Source organism: Manacus candei, unplaced genomic scaffold (assembly GCF_025592945.1).
Source record: "Manacus candei isolate 608988 ecotype Guabito, Panama unplaced genomic scaffold, ASM2559294v1 h1tg000041l, whole genome shotgun sequence".
NCBI classification, from domain to species: domain Eukaryota; kingdom Metazoa; phylum Chordata; class Aves; order Passeriformes; family Pipridae; genus Manacus; species Manacus candei.
Window position 1 is genome coordinate 11,089,620 of NW_026138089.1, and position 23,041 is coordinate 11,112,660.

At 35.9% G+C, this 23,041-nt stretch overlaps 1 protein-coding gene across 4 annotated transcripts; it reads left to right on the forward strand.

The window, feature by feature from the left end:
* Positions 1–155: 155 nt before the first annotated feature.
* On the forward strand, positions 156–22,340 carry PNPLA4 (patatin like phospholipase domain containing 4). 4 transcript variants are annotated; one of them, XM_051794975.1, is made up of 9 exons: positions 156–267; positions 1,342–1,643; positions 2,556–2,682; positions 7,327–7,511; positions 11,461–11,555; positions 11,736–11,871; positions 14,658–14,723; positions 19,461–19,613; positions 21,522–22,340. In XM_051794975.1, exons 2-9 carry the CDS (start codon positions 1,485–1,487, stop codon positions 21,651–21,653), a joined length of 1,053 nt encoding a protein of 350 aa, XP_051650935.1. In that variant the 5' UTR covers positions 156–267; positions 1,342–1,484; the 3' UTR covers positions 21,654–22,340. The 4 variants fall into 4 exon arrangements, with proteins under 4 accessions (XP_051650935.1, XP_051650937.1, XP_051650936.1 ...); XM_051794977.1 differs by lacking the exon at positions 156–267 and adding an exon at positions 321–610; XM_051794976.1 differs by lacking the exon at positions 156–267 and having other exon boundaries at positions 321–1,643.
* Positions 22,341–23,041: the final 701 nt, after the last annotated feature.

The window sequence follows — 23,041 nt, forward strand, 5'->3', positions numbered from 1 at the left end:
GCAGCCACCTCCCCCGGGCACGGTCTCCCCCGGGCACGGCCTCCCCCGGGCACGGCCTCCCCCGGGCACGGCCCCGCCCGCAGCCGCGGCCTCTCAGGGCGCTCAAGGCGCCCCGGGGTCCCCGCCGTCCCCGCTCGCGCTGCGCAGGCGCGCGGGGGCGGTGCCAAGGCCGGGGCCGGGCGGCACCGCCGCGATCTCCCGATCCCGACCCGCCGGCTGCGCCGCTGCCCGCCGCTGGGGCTGTGTCCGGGGCTGCTGACGGGGGAGGTGGGGACGAGACGGGCAGGGTGCCGCCTCTGCCTTGCGTAGGCCGCGTTAGAACCCCCCCGGAGGGGCTGGGGCAGGAGCCTGCGGGGAGGGAGACAGGGAAAGACCGGAGTTGGGGTTGAGGATGTTGAGTGCGAAGGGACGTGTCCCGCGTAGGGAGCGCCCGCCTGCTCCGAGTTTGACAGGCGCAGGGACTGCCCCTGGCGCTGGGCGCCCGCGGGTGTCGCTGGACGTTCAGTGCTCGTTACCTTTCAAGAACTTGTCTCGCCTTTCTGTTCTGCCTGTTTGTATCGGCTGTTTGCTGGGCAGGAGTGGGGACAGGAAAAACCCAACTGCGGCGTAGGTCTGATCTCATAGCACACGAGATGAAACAAAACCTCTAAATCGGTTACTTGGTTGGGATGAAGTGGGAAGTTGGCGCAGTTCCGCTCAGACCTGGTCTGCTCAGGGTCACACCGGTTTTGTTTGTACTGGGCTTAGTCGAGAACCTCCTTTTCGTCTAAAAGAGAATATTTCCACACATTATTCTTTATGGTCGAAGTCTTGCTAGGTGTAAACCAGTCTTACACTGGGTTTGTGCGTAAACCCTGCTATATCCTTGTAGCATAGAAGATTACAAGGCTTGCCGTGTACCAGCCAGCCTGCTATGGGTTTTTTCTTACTAGAGTCCTGACATCAGTACTTTGTTTTTTGTGAACAAGTTGGTTGAAGTTGCAGGATCACTCCTTCAGCGTTTTTCAGCAGAAGTTGAAGGGGACACTGTATTCGTGTTTGTTTGCTTACTTTTTGCATTATTTTCAGTTTTAATCCTTCCTGTTTCTGAAATGAATGATTGACTTCATGGGCAGCGGTGAACAACAGGGTTCCAGATGGAGGCTGGTGAAAGCAAGAGAGAAGCTGCTGAACAGAAGTTCTCCTTGGAACTGTTCCATTATCTAGTGAATCAGCTGTTAATGCATTTGTGTGTTTTAAGTGAGAGGGGTGTGAAGAGGACCTTGTTACAGTATCAGGGTTTTGATGTGCAACTTACCATTCAACTACACTTTTTTTTTTTCTCTAATGTCTTTTTAACAGGTTATACCTAGAAGAAAGTTTCTGCTATTTGCTTCTATGGAATCCAAGCTCATGTACTGATGCTTCCTTTGTAACTTTATGGTAAAACAAGACTATCAGTTTGGTTACCACATCATCTGGATCCAGACGTCACTTTTAAGAAAATGTGGACTGCTAAAAGTCTTTATAGTGCTCAAATACTGTTGCTCCGGTTGAAAGAAGGCCGACTGTATAGTTGCACCTTTCCCAAAACTCATCACTTCTGGATTGGAATTCCAAACTCTTGCACTGTAAGACCACCACGTGCCAGAGTTAAATTCCAGGTAAGTATTTTTTGTGATGCTCTGTAGATATAAGTGATGTGCATCAATACAGTGAAAAAATAATTTATTTTAGAATCTACAGAACTAAGGTTTTGATCTTGCATGTTATTTATGCAGATGCCTTCAGTTTTATATAAAGGGGCAGGCAGCAACAAGTACTGGAGTACCGTCGTTTCAGAAGAAACTTCTTGTGTCTGATAGTTTTAAGTTGGGGAGAAGTGGTAATTTTCTTCAAATTACACTGCAGGCAATACTGCATGATAACTGACAGGCTGATTAGTTAGAGTGACAGTCGTTTAGATAAAAATAGGACCAGAATTCTCTGGTAAATGACTTACTGATGCAATATTGTGCCACAAAGGTGGGGGGAATGGATTGGTAGGGGAGGATAAAAACATAAGAGTTTGATTGTAGAAAACCGCATATATATATATATATGTGTGTTTATATATGTCTTGCCGATACCATCGAAGGAGTCTTTCTGTTGTGCCTTTTGCAACCAGACTTGTCTATCTCTACAGAGGCATTGGCCTCTTTAGCCACCAGTGCACTTGTAGCAAATGTGGGTAGAGCCCTTCCCAAATCTTCATTCGCGAAGCCCAGCCATGATAAACAAAAATAGTGGGAAAAGACATAAAACTAATTTTGGACACTCACTGTTCCAAGTGGCAATGTTTTCCCTTTTCAGCGTCTAATGAAATTCATCTTTAAAATATAAATTGCTGCATGTGTAACTAGCAGAACATTGTGGTTTAAACTAGTTTAGTGGGGGCTAAGCAATTGAGAAATTCATCTAGATGATTTTACAACTATTTTATTTGACTTTATTAATCTGTTTAGTGTTAAATAATGTCATCTTATATTTGCTGTTTTTTCTCTTTTTAATAATAATATTTGACTGTATGATTGTAGGTTTCCAAGGTGAATGATAAACAATCAGTAGTTGATAGAAGAACGGCTGCTAGTGCAGAGGGAGCTGAAATACCTGTTGGAAAAAGTTCCAGTGGAGTACATGATGGAAGTCATCATTCATTACAAGGTATTGAACCTTTTGCTGCCCTCTTCTTAAGAAGTCAGCCTTCCCTGCCCAATGTAGACAACTTGTATTAAGGGTCAAGATGGTCTAAAATCTTAATTTGAAAAATATCATGTGATGTGTTTGTTTTTAATTTTAAGGAGATTATATGCAATTTTTATACTCTGTGAAGACGTAATTTTCCTGTTTCTTAATGGCTGATTAAATTGTGTACTTATTATTTTGTGTTATTATTATTTTAATGTTTTTTACTTCAATTTCATTGAACTATTATATTCACTGAAGACTATAAATGGTTTGTGATGATGCTAGTGAACTTCCTGTTATAAATGTGAAAAAACAGTTAAACATTTCTGTGTCAATGTTGATTTTTGATTCAGGTAAATCAGTAACCCTTATGACCTCTATTTTAGCAATGCTGCCTAGCTAGAGAGTTCTTTCTGTGGCTTTGCTTGTTTTGTCATTCTTCACTAATAACTAATCCTCAGATGTGCTGTTATGCATCATACTTTTTAGCTCCTGTGCTTCAGGGTATTTGGTCATTTGCATTCTATGTATATTTAGTTTTTGTTTGTAAAGGTTTTTTTTATTCAAGTGCTTTGGGCATTTTCAGCTTTTGTTTACAAATGGAATGACAGGGTGGTAGTTAATGACAAGTTAAGACCCTGAGATCATACAATGTAATTATGTTGCTCAGGAAACAGCCACATGAGAAACTGTTGTGCTATTTCTCTTGTATGACAATCAGGAAGACAATACCCGTCCTGAAAAATCTGTATGGTACTGTATCGTAATTCTTCTCTAGTCTTGTCTCCTTACATATGTTCTCTTGAAGGTTTGCATTACAAATGGATGAGATACCGCTGAACAAACAGAAATGCCCCCAACCTCCTGTAGATTTTTAATCATCGGTGAATTTTTTTAATTTATTTTTTCCCTGCAGATATGGTAGTCTTTTAAAGAGAACTCTGAGGTTTATGTTTATCCCTGAATGCTCCTGCGTTGTCTGTAAAGTAATGAGATTGAACTGCCCCAGTCTTGTTCTCATTTCTTCTTTCACATATCTTGTCTTACGCTTCTGGGTTTTTTTCTTGGAGCCAACAGAAGCATTCCTATTCCCTTAGCCAGTTGAAGTCCTCATAGTCTGAATTTTGTCAATCATGTAAAATGACAGCATTTTTGAAAAGCAGTGGCAAAAGTGTTTGCTATATCCTGTTTATGTCATATCTCTACAGTGTATATACTGTCCAGCTGAAATGTACTTATGCATTTTTTAAGATTCAATGAGTTTTTTTCTTAAGACATGGTAATATGATAATTTTGCATTATAGGTATCAATATCTTTAATGGTCACAATTTATGTGGAACCTTCTAAGAATATTTGTTCTGAAGTTTTGTAGAACAGATGTTTCGTACCATTTCTAAGAAACAAAGCTTTCTGCTCTTTGCGCAGGCAGCTCAAAGAAGTGGTCTGTGTCCAGACATGACTGTGCTCCTATTTCTGTTACTCTGTTAGAAATTGTCAGGGAATAGTCGTACTGCAGACTTAATTAAATTTCTCTCTGTTTCCTCTTTGGAATTATTATAACCCTACTATTCTTTTTGATCAAAATAGCAGTGATCTACTAGATCATCAAAGCAAAAGACATTTTAGCATCATTCTGTCTCTAAAATACACCATTATAATTTGCAAATCAAGTAATGCCATGGCATATTTGCAAGAATCAAAAGAAATGGGAAAGTTTATATTCTTATAAAAGTGAGTGTTTTCGAACAGTGTTCCTTGACTTGAAATCTTAGTGCTCTTTTTTCTTCTTGTGTGTTTGTCTCTCACTGAGTGCTTTTGTCAGTCAAATAACTGATGTGAATACTCATTCAGTAATCTCTCTTTTTGTCTCTTGGGTAGGGAAATGAAGGAGGCAGAGAAGTATGGGATCTAAGTGTTAAGAAATTAACTCTCATCAAAGAGTGAATGAATGCCAGGTATCCAGACACTCAAAGAGAACAGTGGTTACTCCCAGTGACTGATAACTAGATAGGACTAAGGCTCATATAAGAAACTACAATTTCCTCATGAAGCCATGTAAGAGAAGGCATGGATATCTGACTTTAGTTTTTGGTCTGAGATTCAAATAGTTTCTTCAGTTCACATGGCCTCCTTTTCTGTTCTTACTTTACACAAAATGTGCCAGCCAGTTCTGTATACAGTGAAGTGGATTTCTGTATTTGTAGAGAATTTTTTCTTTTTGAAAAAAATCAATCTAAAATTTCTTGCTGTAACTATGCTTTAGATACTTCTTAGTTCTCATATTTTTTGATTTGTGAACATTTAATTATTTTCCAGAAGGGAGAGATACTTTTTGGAGTATTAGCCTTGTAGAAGATTTGGATGTGAATATGCATGAACATAATCATCCACATGCTAATTTTTATTTACATAACCCTATTATCTTACACTGTGTTTCTTAGTTATATTTCATAGGTCCCTTAGATGTAGTTATTTGCATTTATGAACTCATACTTCACGTTTTTTTGACCAATCAGCAATGTAAATGTAGTCCTTATTTCACATAATGTTTCATATAAATAGTGTCTTGACCTTGAAGTCTGTTTTGGACAGAAATGGGAGTTGATTCTCCCATACTTGCTTTTATACCTACATAATACTGCATTTGCTTTAACCAGCTTCACTTTTTGGTCAGAGTGGCCTGTGATGCAAAGGCACCTTTGCTTCTAATTTTTAGAAGTCATGGAGAAAGCTGCAACAGTTGGTTAAACTCCCAAGAGTTTAACTAGACTGAAAAAAAATACATCATGACATCATACTTCAAAGTTCAAAGGCTGTTTTAGTTTTCTTCCACTCTATTTAAAAAAAATAAAGTCAAAGTAGGGTTGTGTTTCTTTATATTCCAGTAACGTCTTGAGTAAACTTTTTTAAATCTTCTATTCAGTACAGTGACTTTTCTTTAAATTAAAAGATCCTTTTTAAAAATAATAAAGGAATTTTCATTTGCATAATTCTAATGCCTTTTTCTCATATTGTCACAGCAAGAGCCAACCTCTAAAACTTTCTATGAGTACAAATGTGTTAGATTTGTTACAAGTATTCCTACTTACAGGTGTATATGCAAGCATTTCCAGTGCAAAGGGGGTAAAGTACAGCTGATAAACTACTTTATGATAGTGTAATGTTTTACTGGAATGACTGATGCACCAAATATTCCTTGGCACTATGATTTTCTCTCTCTATGTCAGTGAAACCTGGTTAGACCATCAGGTCTGATTGTAATCATGCCATGGGTAAAGCAGCTGAGTTGAGCATGTCTTCTTATCTACTGGTTTTGAAAGCTGTTTCTTACCCTTATCTTTCCTGCGCTTCCCATTTCAGAGTTGAAGAGGCATCTTTAACCAAAATATGTTGCTGTACATGTTTGCCTCTCTTCATCAGGACTGATTGTTTCCATATATTGAGATGTACCCAAATATAGTAGCAGTTTATTTTTAATTCAATACTAAGATAATGTGTACAATATCTCAGATATCTGTACAATATAATCTGTGGAATACCTTGCTCTCATAATTGTGGTTTTTTGCAGAAAAGAACTAATAAAATGTACAGCATTATATTTTATTTAGTTAGTTAACCATCCCTAATGATCTGAACTAATACTTCCTGTTTGCGTTTTTTTTTTAATTTTAAATTCTACCCTAGACATCTTCATACTATGTGTGTGTTTATACATTTAATGCTTTGTATTTTACTTTGATTATTTTTTATTCCTTCTTATTTAAATAGTAACAACAATATGTTGTGTGTTTTTCTTTTCTAAACTAGCAATTACTTTAAGAATTTGTCAATAATACTAGTAAGTAAATGAGTTTCAGAGGTGACAGAAAAAATTCCTTTTTTAGAGAATTATAATGGATTTAAGGCTCTGCGTGTGTAAGGGAAGTATGATCCTGGAATCATAGAATACCCTGCATTGGAAGGGACCTTAGAGGTCATCTAGTTCCAACCCCTCTTCCATGGACAGGAGCACCTTTCACTAGACCAGGTTTTTCAGAGCTCCATCCAACCCGTCTTTGAACACTTCTGGGGATGGAGCATCCACAGTTCTCTGGGCAACCTGTTCCAGTGCCTCACCACCCTCACAGTAAAGAATTTTTTCCTAGTATCTAATCTGAACCTACTGTCTTTCAGTTTGAATCCATCCCTCTTGTCCTGTTCCTACGTGATGAGACAGTAACCAGCAGTTTTATAATTAATTTGACTTTTTTAGTCAAGGTGGCTAGCAATGTTTGCTCTCCAAAGGCATTCTTTTATCACTTTTGACTAGCTACTTTTAGTTTGCATTTCTTTGACAAATTAGATGAAAATGTGTACGTAAAGATATATATTTTTGATTGATTTTAAAAAGGAATTTGTGCTAAGGATTATTTTAGGATTGTTTTCAGTTTTGGAGATACTAAACTAACTGCTGTTTGTTTGATGTATTTAGTAATCAAAAGCTTTTACTGCTTTTAAGTAAACTGCTTTTTGTTACGTAAATACGGTTTGTTATGTGTTCTATGCCAAAAGAATAGATGTATATTACAAGACGAAATGAACACATCCTTTTTGCTTACTGTGACACCTTATTTCCACAGCACAAATGAAACACATCAACTTGTCCTTTGCAGCTTGTGGCTTTCTGGGAATTTACCACTTGGGGGCAGCAGCTGCTTTTTACAGGCATGGTAAGAAGTTACTGACAGATGTGAAAGCTTTTGCGGGAGCTTCTGCGGGATCTCTGACTGCTGCTGTCTTGTTAGCAGTGCCAGAAAATATAGAGGTAAATTAGTAAACTCGTAGGTATAGGCCATGATAATTTTCAAAGGACATTTTTTTATATAATCGTCTTCAGTTAAGTTTATTAAAATATTAAGTTTCTTGTTTTTTTCTTCTTGCTATTTGCTAGGAACAGAACTCTTGTGTGTATTTTCATTAACCACATCTGTGACTTGTGGGCAAAAACATTTATGACAAAAATATTTCATATAAACTTTATATTTTAAGCTACTTTAAGCTACTTCTTTTAAAGTCTTATGTGTGTGAATGTTGAGTTGTAGGCAACCAGGTATAGTTTAATATACCAAAATGTATATCTACTTAATGGTGGTATATTACAAAGTGAATCATTCTTTCCTTGGCTAGAGATAGGCTTTGTTAAGCAAGTGCATAGCACCATCCTTTCATCCTTCTGTGAAAGGACATGAAAATGGTAGATGGAGTCTATCTTCATAAACACCACACACCTGCTCAATTTTTTTCCTTGCTGCCTGTGCTCCATTAGACAGCATAAGAAGTGGCTTGTGCATCTTCTTTAGACTCAGTACAGCCCACTCCTCGCCAGCAGTACCCCCCACTGTTTTCCTGGGGGAACTAACCCTCGCAGCATTCTGTTCTCAGACACTGCATGCATGTGTCTGGGTTGTTTCTCCTCCAGAGATGCCACTCCTTTCTCACTGTGCATATGGTGTCACGTAGAGACGCCAGAGTTTTATTTAATGACTGCACCGTTACAGGTTCTGTGGGAGACCATAACTTTTTTTTGCTTTTTGTTTGATTTTTCCCCAGAGGTTAAGGCTGCTTTGCCCTTCTGAAATGCTTTTAGTGACTTTGCATTAATATATGTAGAGGACCAGGTATTAAAAAAACGTTAATATTTCTTAAATGTCTTATTGTGGGGGAAAATAGGCTGTTAGATTTTTGGTCTAGGTACACTTATATTTCAGTTCTGTGAGTGTTGGGTAACTTTCTCCAGGCCTTGCTTATTTCACTGCATTTGATTCAAATAACAATCCCAGCCAAAGCACACTTGGCCACTGACCTCTCTGTTAGTTTGTGTGTTGGTCGTTTCTGCTGGGATATGAATTCAGCTTGCAGCATTAACTATACTTCTGTTGCTTTAATCAGTAGGTTCTTCCCTGGCTTCTTTCCCCCTGCTGACTCCCTCAGGTGCATTCTTTATATGATTTGGTACTAGGCAAGTTACATGGTGTGAAAAGAGCCTTACTCCTATCCTGTTCAGGTGTTACTCCCTTTCTGTCACCTCTGACTGCTGCTTCAATCCCAAGTTTGCCTGGTATAATGGGTACCTCTGACTTTAATTTCTTCTGTGGTGAGCACAGCAGCCCTTTGTTAGCCCAAGGAAATTTTTCTGCTTATTGTAGGCTCTGGGTATGAGCACTTGTTCTCAGCCTGGTCCAACTTACAAAGATATTTCTAAGTAAAAATATTAGAGCAGTTTTTAGTTTTTGTTTGTGGAAACTAAGGCTGTACTATATTGAATCTGATGGATTTTTCCTTTGAAAATTTGTCATTTTATTGCAAACCAAAGAATGCTTCATTAACTTTTTAGTGCCTTCGATTTTTTTATGTATGTTTTAGTTATTCTTTTATATTGTTTAAATGGAAAATTGAGAGCTATTTTATCAGGGGGAATAATTCTTTCTAATTCTCATGGAATTTAAGTAAAGGCAGTGTTGTGTACTGAATAGAATTAACTTTTCCTATCAGGATAATTATATTATTATCTTTCCTACATTTCTATCTTGAAATATTTAATATCCACAGATATAGCTTTTAATCATTTAATTATTTTTTTCTGGTTTTTTCCTCTCTCCCCAGAGATGGCAATGTTAGACAAGCCATAATTAGGACTTTCTGCATCTCCTAGTCTCAAAGCTCTAATGCAAACTGTCCTTATCTTGAAGTGAATATAACATTGAGGATTTATTATTTTGACTGTTGCTGTTTTAATAAGACAGTTTCCAAATATTTTTCTGTCATATCTTGGATTTTTATCACTGCTGAAAAGGCATGGGACTTCAGAATTCCAGGGAGGCATATATAGTTATTGATAAATACCTATTTATTGAAAAAGTACTTTGATCACATTTGATATCAAGTTTACTTAAGTCAATATAGTTACAATTTCTAAACATGTCCTCAGTCACTATTTAAATTTTAGATGTATTGTTTAAAGCTTTTAGCAATAAAATTCTAAAATAATTCATAGTTGTAAGAAGTTGTTCCTTTTGGGAACAGGAATTGAGAGCCTAGGTATGGTCTATTCTTAGCATTTGTAATATGGAATGTAGTTTTCTGTCATTCAACTAGATTTGGGTTCATCCAGCTCCCTGTTACTCTTAGCTCCCCATCGCTTTATTAAAGCTTCTTAGATATAAAGATGGTAGTTTTAAGGTACTTCTTTGTAGGGTTTTGTGAGTTTCTTCTCTGTTTAAAGAGAGATGTGTCTGAATATGCCTCTTTCCAGCAGATTGAGTACAGAAGAAGCCTACCTGCCTACTGTAAAATAAATTAAAGACTTAATAACTGATTTTATATATTTTAATTGGCTTGAAGCTCGCAGTGGCAAGTACCTCATGGGCTAAAGGTGCAAATCTAACCTATGTGAAATTAATTAGCACAAATATTTATGATGATCACTTCTTTAAGAGATATGAACTTCATAGTGAACTTCTTTAATACATTTATTCAAATGCCATGTAAAGAAAGTGGATGCAAGAACTACATTTCTGTCTTTCACTTAGATGAGTGCTCTGTTGTTCAAGTGATGTGAGGAAGTTAAAATGCGTCAGTCAGCCTGATCCTGATCTCATGCTAATCCTCCCCCCAACTCCTTCCTGGTTTTCCTTCCATCAAATCCTTTATCCTGCTCCCCAGTAGGACACATTCGCTTCTCTTTTTTTTTTCTTACCTTTCTTCAGTCACTCAATAATTTATCTTGCTACTAGCAACATATTTCTTCTTCATGCAGGGAGCTAATAATCCAGGAAACCCAAACTATCTTTTTTTCGTGTGGTTATGTAGGTGAATATGAGTGTAATATATTTATAGAGTACCAATTTCATAAGGCTGCATAAGACTGAATTTAGTTTTTTCCCAAGTCCTTAAAATCATTAGGGAAATCTTCATGAAAGGATAAAAAAAGGATTGCAAATACTGAATACTGAGTCTTAAGCACTTGGGATCACAATTCATTGTTTTAGCATGTTATGACTAAAAAATAAATTTTACCAATTCCATTGCTCTCCTTTGAGAGTTCTTATGGATCACACTTCAAGCTATTTTTCTGTAGCCATTAATGATGGGCATTTCAACTTTTATAAAAGAGATTCCCTGTGCAGGACTTTTATCTGGTGTCTTTTCTTCCTATGTCATCCATCATAGTGTTCCGTTCATTAAATAGTTCCATAGTATTGTATTCATGTGTACACTTCTTAGTAGCTTGGTTTTTCCATTGGTGAGAAGAAATGGTAGTAATTTTAGTTTTTTTAATGCTTATAAGCATCTTAAGGTAATTATGTCTGGTTTTAGTACTGAAATAGTTATTAAAATAAAAGGTAGCTTTAGAATTGAATTATAAATTATTGTTTTTGTAAGGGCATGGTTTAGACAGCTGATTATTTATCAGTGCTAGTGTGTAGAAAAATAACCTTTAACTTTCCTTGATTGTTAAAGTAATATACTTGTGAAAGTTTATAATTTTTTTTTAATTAGGGATTTTTTTTCTTACTAATTAGTCCTTATAAAAGTATCAATATTTTGTTATGCATATCTTGTTACAAACCAAGCACATATGGGAACGTATTTCAGTTGGCTCTTTTAGCTCTCTCTTGATTAAAGCTTTAGCCTCTAGTATGTTTTAGGTACTACACTTGAACATGCTTCCCATCACTGAAACATCCTTAATGGTTAATGTTTTTCATTTCCAGCAATGTAAGCACTTTGCCTATGGATTTGCAGAGGAAGTCAGAAAACTGAACTTCGGTGCTGTAACACCTGGTTATGATTTTATGAAAACACTTAGGTACCTATCTTAATACTTCTGTAAGATCACTTTTGTGTTGGGCTCTCCAAATGCAAATGAAGAGTGTGCATGTTTCTTCTATACTGTGGAGTGCTCACCACTCTTTCTTTCACCACTAATGTATTTGCAACATTTTTATATAATGATGATGAGTAATGTTGAGCATTTTCTTTCCTCTAGGGAGGGCATAGAGTCTATTCTTCCTGCTAATGTTCATGAGATAGCTGAGAACCGGCTCTATGTGTCAGTCACTAACTCAAAAAGTGGGGAAAATCGCTTGGTTTCAAATTTTTCCTCCAGGGAGGACCTCATTAAGGTAATGAAGTTGAATAGTGCTACATTAAATAAAAATGCTTGAGTTTCTTCAAGACTTAAGAGTATGTTATTAGCTGTACAGTGAATCACTGTTTTACTCAAATAACCACTTACACTATCAGTGGTGCTACAACCATAACATAAACAATGGAAGCAGAATTTGATCCTACAGTTTCACAAATTTTGGTAAAATTCATTTTTTGCTTGTGTGTGTTTCCTTAATCTGTTATTATTAAGGTATATTCTACCTTGTAGGCAAAATATTTCTAAAAAGTAATAGGGTAACTCATGGTTGCAGTATATGAGAATATAATAATATCGAAATTTTATAATAATTTTTGCATCTCTTACTTCACTGACACTGTTTATATTAAGTTTCATCACAAAAGAAAGTGAAAGAAGTTTTAAAAAAAACTCAACACTTCCTATAGGTCTTTGTGGGGAATAGATATCATGTAATGTTAAGTCCTGTATGTAATCTGTATTTTATCTGGTACTGGAAAGTATATCTTTTGTGCCCTTCTCTTAATTTTAATGTCACTTTTTAAATTTGGATTAGGATTGTATACATAAGCTGATATGAAATCGTAGGAGGAAGTCAGATGTATGTAAAGCATGTTCTTTCTAGTAATCGATTGTATCTTAGTGGAGATTATCATAAGATATAACAGAATAAAGGAGGAAAAAGAATAAGGAGGAATTCCTTTTGCTATCATTGTGGATGCTTAGAGCAAATAAGAGTTTCTTTACAGTTATCCCTTTAAAAAAATCACACTTGTTTACAGAATCTCAAACTATACATGGGGAGTTTGCCTTTAAAGTATTTTAAAAAATCTTGATCCTATTGTGTTAGTTCTCATAATTTTTAAGACTTCCTCATGCAAAGATAATTATGCAAAAAGTTTATTATCTCAAATTATGCACTGTAATTTCTAGCTATAGAAAGAGCTAGCAGTGACAAGCATGGAGATTATTATTCTGTAGGTATATGTGTTTTTGCAGTGAAAACTTCTAACCCGAAGAGAATTAGAAGCATTGGGATGACCTCGGAAGTTTGAACATATTAGTATTTCCATAGTTCTCTCATTGATTTAGCCATTTCTATTCTATTCTTTTGTTCTCTATGGTAGCAGTAAAATGGATTGGAATAATAGCAATAAAATTACAAATAATTGCTCTCTGGAATACATTCATATTGTCTGATTTTTCAATGCAGCTGATAATACATGTTTTTGTGCATACCTTCATCTCTGTGTGTGTCGTGTGTACAGCTGTCTGAGTGTTGGTGGCTGCTGCAGTAGCTTGGAGGGTAGAATTTGTTTGGTTATTTGATTGTATTAGGCCTAGACATGACTTGCTACATCCAAGGCTGGATAAAAGTACTACTGAGCAAACTGTTTTACAAACAGCAAAACTTCTGTACCCTCTGTCAGAAATCTTTCAACTTCCATATGCATTTGGTTTCAATGCTTAACAAGCCTCATGGTTTCCAAAATTTTTCAAAATGGCTGAACTGAGTATATGTTGCTACAGTTTTAAGCTTTTATCTTTTTTGCTATTCCCAGTGGACATGGAAGGTCAGTTAATAATCTCCCACATTTGAAATAGTCTTTATGTATGTGAAGACAGTGATCTTGTATCAGCATTCCTAGACTTGCAGTTCTTAAACTGGAGGTGACAGGGAAGAGATTTGTGTGTTTGTGAGGGAGCAGGGCACTGAAGATTGTTGTATTTAGTTTGGAAAGGTGGGAGCAGTGTATTGAAGTCCACAGTGGTCTGTTAGTGGTAGAGAAATACTGAAAGTGTTTTTCAAATTGTGCTTCCTCTCCTCACTCTTGAGATCTAAGTGACTTTAGAAGGAAAAACAACTGCTTTCTTCAGTCCTCTTGAAAAGAATTCAAGTTTTGCAGAGGTCACCTGGTTTTGACTCTGTTCTTTCACTAAACCTTTTTCCCTTTAGAAGGGCCAAAGTTACTGAGGTGGAGTTGAAGGAGAGAGGAGAAAGGGAGTTGGGCAGGGGAAGATGCTGATGTTGGGAACTTGGGAGTCCTATGTTATGCTTTTGTGAGGGAAAGGAAAGAGAAATAGCTGCAGTTTTCATAAGGAAAGTGAGAAGGCCTTTTTATCTGAGCTCAGACAAAGCTCTGGTCCTCTACATCACTGGGAAGAGAAATAGGCAAGAGAAGAGTTCTCAAAGTGAAAGTTGAAGACTTCATCTACATATGCAGTCTTAATTAAAATTTTCGGGGAGCAGAGATGCTTAATACTGAAAGTAGCTTAATTTTTTTGTAAAAGTAAGTGTAATTCCACCCAAAAAAACTCAGGCATTTTATTCCATAATCTCCATGGATTGTGAGGTTTTCTGCATCTGATCTTTCACATAGTATATACACCAGTTTGGGACCCTCTTCTGTTCCCCGTATTGCTTTTTTTCCAGCATATGCATATTTAGTTTCTGCAAAACTATAAACATACTTTACATTGTGCAAAACTAAGCTCATATTCTTTTGAATCACATAAGTCAATGAGTTAATTTTTGATATTTTGTTTTAAGAGCTGTCACTGTCAAGTCATAAAAAAAGGCCAACCATACTGAATAATTTTGACATACCACAACAAGAAGACATTTTGAGATGACAGTGGGTTTATGTAAAACTAATATATTGAGTGGTTACTGCTGTATTATTTAATATATATAAATAGGTATAAAGATATGTATTCATTTAAAATTACTTTGATGCCTTTCTTTCATTTTTTTCTCTATTCTTTCTGCTTTCTTCTCTCTAGGTCCTGCTAGCAAGTAGCTTTATACCACTATATGCAGGAATTAAGCCAGTGGAATATAAAGGAGAGGTAATTTTTCATCAACTACCAACTTTCTTTTTATATGTTCTTTACTTATGATGTAACTATTTGATATTAAGGGAAAGCAACTGCAGTGCTGTATTTTGTAAGATAGTTATTGTTTCTGTTGATGTTGCAGATTAACACCAGGAAAGTTAATACGAGTTTGCTCGTGTGTTGTTTCAGAAATTGTGGGTGCTGAGACTGAAATGATCTCTGTAACATGAAGCTGTTTCTAAAGATAGTGTCTGACACTTACTGTCAGAAGAAGCTTGTTTTACTAAAGATTCTTCTCACCACAACCTGTGTTACCAGCTTTAAAATGGTTTATTTTGCAGTTTAGAGGACCACCAATGTTTTTTCTGTTTGATGGAGGGAATGATAGGGGAGGTTCTTGGCAAGTTGGATGCTGCTGGAGTCCATGTGTTTTCATGCATGTTGTTCTCATGTTCTGTATAGAATTACATGCTTACCAGGTACCTTCAAATCCCTTACATTTGGAAAAGCATTTAAAGAATAAACTTTTCAGGAGTGTACACTATTATAAGAAAACCTTTTCACAGTTTTCTTAATTTAGCTCCAAGAACATTTTTGTCTATCTTACATAAATATATTAACACTCTAAGAATAATTTTAGAAGCATGAAAACAGCTATTTCTTTCTGAGAAAAACTACATGATACTTCTCCCTTTATTTCCTTGTATTCATACAAACAATTCTTCTCAAACCTCTGTAATCCTCACAGCCACCCTGCCAAAAAGCCGCACAAAACCATATATATTTGCCCCTAGCTAATAGTTGTTGTGTCAGAAAGCTTTTCAGCTTGAGAATTATATATATGACAATACATATCAGCTGAAATATTTGAAGGGTTTAAATCAGTATTGTTTGACTGCTTGAGTTAAATGGAGACTGCTTACAGCTTCCCAGGGTCTGGAATTTTTTGTTGATTGGAGTCTCTGTGTTGCTTGTGCCATTTCAGAGGGGATCTTTGGATTTTTAGGTTCATTCTGCCATTAGTTAAAGGGAAAAAAGTGTCATTGTTAATTTTTTTTTGTAGTATCCTTTCAATTAAGAAATTGAAAAGTTGGCCCAGAGTTTTGTCCAAAACTTATTTAAACCCCATTGTATTGGATGAACAGTTCTATTATGATTGAATAGGTATTGTAATATTTACTTAAGCCTTTTTAGACCTTTTTTAACCCTGTAGTATTTACTGCAGCCTTTTTTTCTAGGAGACAGTTCTCATTGCTGCCTATGTTTATTTTTTGCATTCAAAAGTTAAATCAATGAAAGTTTCACAGAAACTGATTCTTCTCTTAGTTGAAAGCTTCTTTTCATTCCCAAAGCTTCTTATTGCTCTCCTTTAGTGAGATGCAGAAAAGACAGTTTCTGGGAATGAGGTTGCTTTCATTTATTGTTATTTTTTGGAATGATTAGTTCTGCATGTCTGTACTGACTTTTCTCATATTCTGTGAAACAGTGCATTTGTGGATTTTTTTTTTTTTTTTTTTGAGAAAACTGTTGCCTGTAGATGCTTGTGACTTCCATTCTTTAGTCCCAAGTGCTTAGAGCGGGATGAGAGCAAAACCTTGGGATCTCTGTTTCAGTAGTATTTCCTTGGTTTGGAATGAGGATATGTGGGTGTGTAGTAGGGCCCAGAAGCACACATGGTAGAACCAGATACATGGCATGTAACATCATGTTCCAGGCATGGTAAGCACTAAGTCAATAAGATAGATTGGATATTGATTTGGCTCTGCACAGTTACCTATCATATAGAATCATATTTCAAGCTTCCTGAAAGCTTTACTGTAACAGACCAGAGTTCTGTCTGTCTGCATTGACTTCGGTTTCAGGAGATAAATTCCTTAGGCCATACGTCCCATGGAATTCAGATTACTGCCTGCTAGGTGCCTGAATCTACAGGCCTTATCTGTGCTTTAGAACAGTTGATCTGGATCTTCTCTGAGCTACATATATCACCTGCACACATAGCACCACATCATCTGGGAGTGTTTTTGAAATGTATTTCACTATGTTACCTCTGCTATGTTACTACTACCATTATGCATCGTAAGTAAGTAAGTAAGCAAGCAGGTATGGTGCACTTTTGCTGAAATAGTATCAGAAAATAACCAAATCTTTTGCTAGCCTGCCCATAGTGCCTACAGAGACTGAACCCTAAGATTCAGTTTACGGTTCATGGCACTTTAGTTTTCTTTTTAGGAAGAATACTTTCTAGGGAGCATTTGGCTTCACTTTGGGTTTAGCTAGTTTACCTGTAAGTGTGCATGCCTGCAGGCTACACTCTTGAGATGGATAAGCTAAATTTCATGTTATGGTGAACATAACATTAATCTCTTCATGTTATGTTTTCTTCTGATTTGATGAGCCTAAAAATAATATGACAAAGAAAGAAGTGTCAGATAACATCTGAGAACTTATTGTCTGTTTGTGGCCTTAACAACTTATTACCTGGGTTGGGTTTTTCAGGTACCCTTGGACTAGACTTCCAGTAACACAAGTGCAAACCCACTCCGTGTGAAATTATCTTTCTTTGACTTAGTTTGGTGTCCTTTGACATGACAAGGTTAATTTTTAAGACAGATAAAGATGAGCAGATGATTGAGTTGACTGTATTTGATGATGAGTCTGTAGTTTGTGTGACTGTAGTTAATATGGAACAGCTTTGTAAAAACCAAACTGATAAACGGGTAGATTGTGTTAGGTCAAGCCCACATCCTTGTTCTCATTGACTGGTTTGGTTTTCATCGCACGTTATTTCAAAACTTTCTCTGTCTTTACACTGTACTAGATATTAGTGACACTAATTCAGAAGTTACCAGGAATTTGTCTCATCAGCTAAGAAGCATCTTTCAAGAACTGATTAATGAAATTAAAAGAAGCTGGGACATCACTTTTCTTTGTCTGCAGCAAATAAATGTTTTATAACTATGAAACACAAGGAACTGTGGAGATAAAGTATTTTTGACTGAAAAGCAGTTTCTCCGAAATGCTTGAAAGAAAATAAAACTACAGAATCTATAGAAATTAGCACTAAATAAAAATTACTGAGATGCCCTGGTAAATGTTTTTGTTTTCAAATAAATATTGAAGTTACATAAGAGGAGAGGGGAGAAAAATAAATAATCAAAATTTTTAAAAGTGTGAGAACTTTTAAGTTGTAGCAGTGCTAAGCTAGACTTGTGAAAAACATTAATAATGTCATCTGTTACGTTTTCTTTGACATGGCTTAGACAGGGCATCCACTGTACTTTTCACACTAGGAAATACAACAAAAAGCCACTTGCTACTACAAGGAACATGGCGTATGAATCAATAATAAACTACTATTTATAGATACACACAAAAAAGCTGTGGTGTTAGAAATGTTATGTTATATTGCAACTCTGCTCACAGCTATCACAGCAGTGCTGTAATAGAAGTTTGAGAAATCTGAAAGATAGCTGTTGTTCTGGAATTTTATTCTTTTTTTGCCTTATTTTCTAAGACAAAACAATCTCAATCCTAAGCATTGAGAAATATGATGTTTGTGCAAAGTGAAGGAATTCAGTGGTGGATTGTGGGTGCTGACATGAGGTAATGTCAAGAGTCAAGTGCTAAAGCATACAATGAGGTAACAGGATGGAAAGGGCCATAGAAACAGTTGAATGTTAATATTTATAGCTTATATTTTGAAATCAGGAACATAAACTTCATCTGAGATAGTGAAGAAGAGGGTGGTGTGGGGAGACTGTGCAAACATTTAATAGTCATAAAAAACTTCCTAATCATATACTTTTTGTGAGAGCTTTTTGTTGATTTGGGTTTTTTTAAGCTTTTGTTACTGTTTTCTCTCCCTTGGATGATAAAAGAAGTGTAGAATTACTAGCTGAATTTAGATGTGTAAAGTTCAGTGAGATGCTTTTGGTCATCAGACCTCATGTATGATGTTAGTGAATGCATCTAGCCAGCCGAGGGCTGTTGGGTTTTGGGTTATACATGTAAGCATAGAAAGAAATATGAAGATATAAAATATATTAGCCAGAAATATCACAGCTGTCCTGCTTATACTGGAATGGAATTTGGCCGTGGTCCTTCTAAAGATCAGATTTGTGCCTCTAGATCTCATTCTTCACTATGCTTAACTCCTGTCTGCTCCCTCCTATGTCATAGCTGTTCAACTCCTTCCCACCTTTACCCTCCACTTTCCAACTGCTGCTGTCTTGTGTAGTGTATGTAAGACATGAGGCTCTGGAAGAAGAATCACAGAAGAGGGTAGGAGTGATGTGTGGTTTTGCTTGTGCAGTCAGTTTACCTGCACCTACAGATTGTGCAACTCCTCGTTTCAATCAGAATAGTGTTCTAGAGGAATATACAGCATTTAATGTGATTCATGTGTAATATTAAAAGTCTTATATTTTCATGTGTGTGTTGAGAAAAATTCTGTAGGGGGCATTTTATTATTAGATTAATCAACGAGCCTTATCAGAGCTTGATAAATACATTACACACAAATATGCACATTATGTCAAATGGTCATTGATTCATAACTCTGTGTGTACATTTTCAGTTCTTTGATATTTATGCCACGTATTTGATATTATCCATTGTATTCTTAGAAGGAAACATGTATATTTTCTTAAGAGTGGACTGGAGGAGGCAAGGTCAAGAAGGAAAAAGTATTCCATTATGATCATACTGTACTAGAGTAACTTGGAAAATACTTCTGTTTCCCAATAGAAGTGGGTTGATGGTGGCCTTACCAATGGCCTTCCTATCTTGCCTTTTGGAAGAACTGTGACGATTTCTCCTTTCAGCGGTCGATTGGATATCTGTCCACAAGATAAAGGACGTGTGGATCTTTATGTTAAATTAGCAAAACAAGATATGATGGTGAGTTACTTGTTTATTAATTACCTTAAAAAGAATAAAAGGTACTTCTGCAGTTAAGTTTATGTTTATATTTAAGTGTCTATTTTGTGTTATATATCAACTTATGTAAAGTTTTGGCATTTTCTGGTTTGCAAATGGAGGTTAAACCTTTTCTTAGACACAAGGGAAGGAAAATGTAGAATAAAGAAGGAAGTTCGAAAATCATTGATCTAGTACAAAATTGAGCACATTATAACAGGCTGTTAAGTGTAAATAATATTAGGCTTGCTTTACATATCATCAGTCTATGGTTAGGTGCAGTGTTTATAGGAAAAAAACCAAATTGAATACCTCAGTAAAGGAGAACTCCAGAACATTTCTTCATACTTATTGAACTCTATTGCTCCAACTGAATTTAAAATACAAGTTTAAGTTCTACATTTGAAGTGGTATGCAGTGACTTGTCACCACATTGCTCAAGAGAGCTTGTGAACACCTGTGACCACAAAACTTTTGCAGAAGTCTTGTTAGAAGTTTCAGAAACATTTCTGTATGTTGAGATATAAGACTATTTTTTATTGCCTCCTTTTCATTGTTGACATTTCTGTCTTTGCAACCTTTGTCTCATATACTTTAACTAGTCTTGCTTCTTTTGACATGATGAAAGAAAATATTGAATAATGATAGACCTAGTGGTCAACAATATTCCATTAGAAAGAAACAATAAAGATTAACAATAATTGGTACTTTAGGTTTCTTTTTAGACAGTTTTTAATGTTTTCTTAATTTTAGTAAAATTAGTGTTATGTAATGTCATTCTAAATTAGACCGGTTTCTGAATCTTTATAATGTTTCGCAGAGAGATTTTAAGCATGGTAGTGCTTGGCAAAAGGTCATAAAGTATATATCAAAAATATACACAATCACTTACTGTGTATTTCTTGGTTATATTTTGTATCTAATATCTAGTGTATCTAGAGGAGAAAAAATTAGTTAGTGATTAGTTTAGTTTAGAGTAGAAAATTAATTGCTTCTGGGGTCGTGCATGTGCAGACTTGTGCAGAATCTCAGAAACATTTTAAACTATTTGATTTGAAGCATCTCTAACTCTTAAAATTGTAAGAATGATCACTAAGAACCATTTTTTTTCAGCAATATTGTAATCCTCATAAATTGAAGAATTGTATATCTTCATTCATCTATATTGGAATGTTAGCAATTTTTTGTCTCTTTGAATCTCCTCCATCTTCTAGAATGAATTTGAATAATTGCTTATTTTAAATAATGAAGATGATGTTGATATTGTTTAGCAAAATTGTGTATAATAAAGTATGTGGCTAAAATATTAAGTTAATTTTATAAACAAATTGTTCAGAACATTATTGAATTTAATTATATTTTTTATTTGGCCATAATTTAATAAAGTCTGTTTTCAAGAATAAAGCTCCAAAATATTTATACATGATGGAGTGACCACTTAAAAAGCTGAGTAGTCCTTAATTGTTGGTAATACAAGCTACGTTTATACTCATATGTAAACATTGCCTGGGAATGTTCCCAAGGATGTGGTTGTTTGCACTAGTAAGTTGTCAAAATATTATTCCTTGCACAAGTTTAGCATGTGCCAGCTACCACTCTGCCAGACAGTTTTGGGATTGTTTCCAGACTTAAAGTGTTTCAAAAACTTTGGGCAGTTTTACAGGCAGACAGTCTGTTTTGGATGCTGTGAGTTTAATAGTGTGTATGTGGTGTTTGTGCCAGTTTGTCTTGGCGCTCAGCAGTGAACCTGGACGTGGGTAATTTCCTGGTGTAGGCACAGCCTTGCTGCTCTTTTGGTTTTGCATATGCTACATGAAACACGTGACAGAACAGTCACATCTAGATAAGTTGCTTTAACAAACTAATTTGTACCTTCTTGCTCTATTGCAGCTGTCACTGGCTAACCTGGTAAGACTTAATCAAGCTTTGTTCCCACCAGACCAGGAGAAAATGGAATCATTGTACCAAAATGGCTTTGACGATGCTGTACGTTTTTTATTGAAGGAAAACTGGTTTGAATAGATGGCACATAAAAAAGTAGTGAGACATGATGGCTGTCAAAACACAGCTACAGGCTTCATGGAGAATCTCAGGGATTGCTGCCTCGGTTGCTGTTTGTGAAAATAAAAATCCTAATGGACTTGAATCTGCTTCTGCTGAGAAGGTATCAGTTGCACTCCAAAGAACTGTATAAACATGTCAGAATGGAAATAGTGCTTGCCTGGTGGATGTCTTGTTTTGAGGAGGTTCCACTTAGATTCGTTTTGCTTCAGCTGGGGATTTCAGTGGGGGATTTGTAAAATTATCATAATAACAGAAATTTGGAAAAGTCTTTTTCAGTGTTATTTCAGAAACAAATTGATGTCATATCATGAAAAATTACAGTCTATATTATTCACTTAACATACTTATGAGTAGTAATTGGATGCTCTTGATGTTACTGATCTAAAGCATTTCCTGCAGTGTTCTAAAGGACTTGAAGATTAAGCACTAGCCACAAAAAATAAAACATTTGCACTCTTATTTTGTGTATTTTTTCACATTAAAAGTTCTTAATTTTTCAGTGAATGTGTTCTTTTAAAATTTGAAACACTGAAATTTGTAGCAGAAGTGTGATATAAAAATAACTTGTAAAGAAGGGTTTAAGAAATTGTCATATTTATTACGTTTTCTTCCTCTGCCAAAATTGAATAAATATATTTTCTTGAATCTTTTGTCAAGAGTTCATTTATAAGTTTCTTGGAATGCTATACCTTAAGTTCAGGATTTTCAGTCTTAATGTCTAAATGCTAAAATTCACAACTATTTATTTAAAAACAAAGAGTATTTGGTTTATAAGTATGGATTTTAAGTTGGTTTAGTAATATGTAAAAAATTTAAAAAAAAATGAAGGTTGAATTAAGCATGTATGAAATTTTAGAATTCCTAAGAACAACTGAAAAACCTGTGGCTAAGGAAAAAAAAAACCTTCTATAGCTGTTTGAAAGCCTCTTCAGCATGCAACCACCAGATTTATATTCATATGTAGATTGCATCAAATTAGGATTCATGAGCAGGGATTGAATTATTTTATTACTGTTTTTGATAATGAAAGAAATTAAAAAAAGGAAAAGGCTGATGTAAGGCCCCTTACTTTCATTTTAGAACAGCAACTCTTTCTGGATGCGTGAGATTCTGTATACAGTGAACACAGGATAGCTTGTGGGATTTTCAGATCTGTAGGACAGCATTTTTGCATGTAAAGCTGCAATAAGTTACCTTCAGTCTACCAAGACACCTGTGCCTCGCTCACTTGCATTCTCATTTATAGAGGATAACTTTCAGCAGGAATAGCAATCGTAGATACCACTACTAAAAATTTCTCTTATTTCGTGTTGCTCTGCTATGGTCGAAGTCTGATTCAATGGAAT

Bases quoted from the DNA above. Each gene is read 5' to 3' on its own strand.
- PNPLA4 (XM_051794975.1), top strand. From the start codon at position 1,485: ATGTGGACTGCTAAAAGTCTTTATAGTGCTCAAATACTGTTGCTCCGG. The intron at 11,556-11,735 runs GTACCTATCTTA...TCTTTCCTCTAG, and splicing joins GATTTTATGAAAACACTTAG to GGAGGGCATAGAGTCTATTC. The intron at 11,872-14,657 runs GTAATGAAGTTG...TCTTCTCTCTAG, and splicing joins CCAGGGAGGACCTCATTAAG to GTCCTGCTAGCAAGTAGCTT.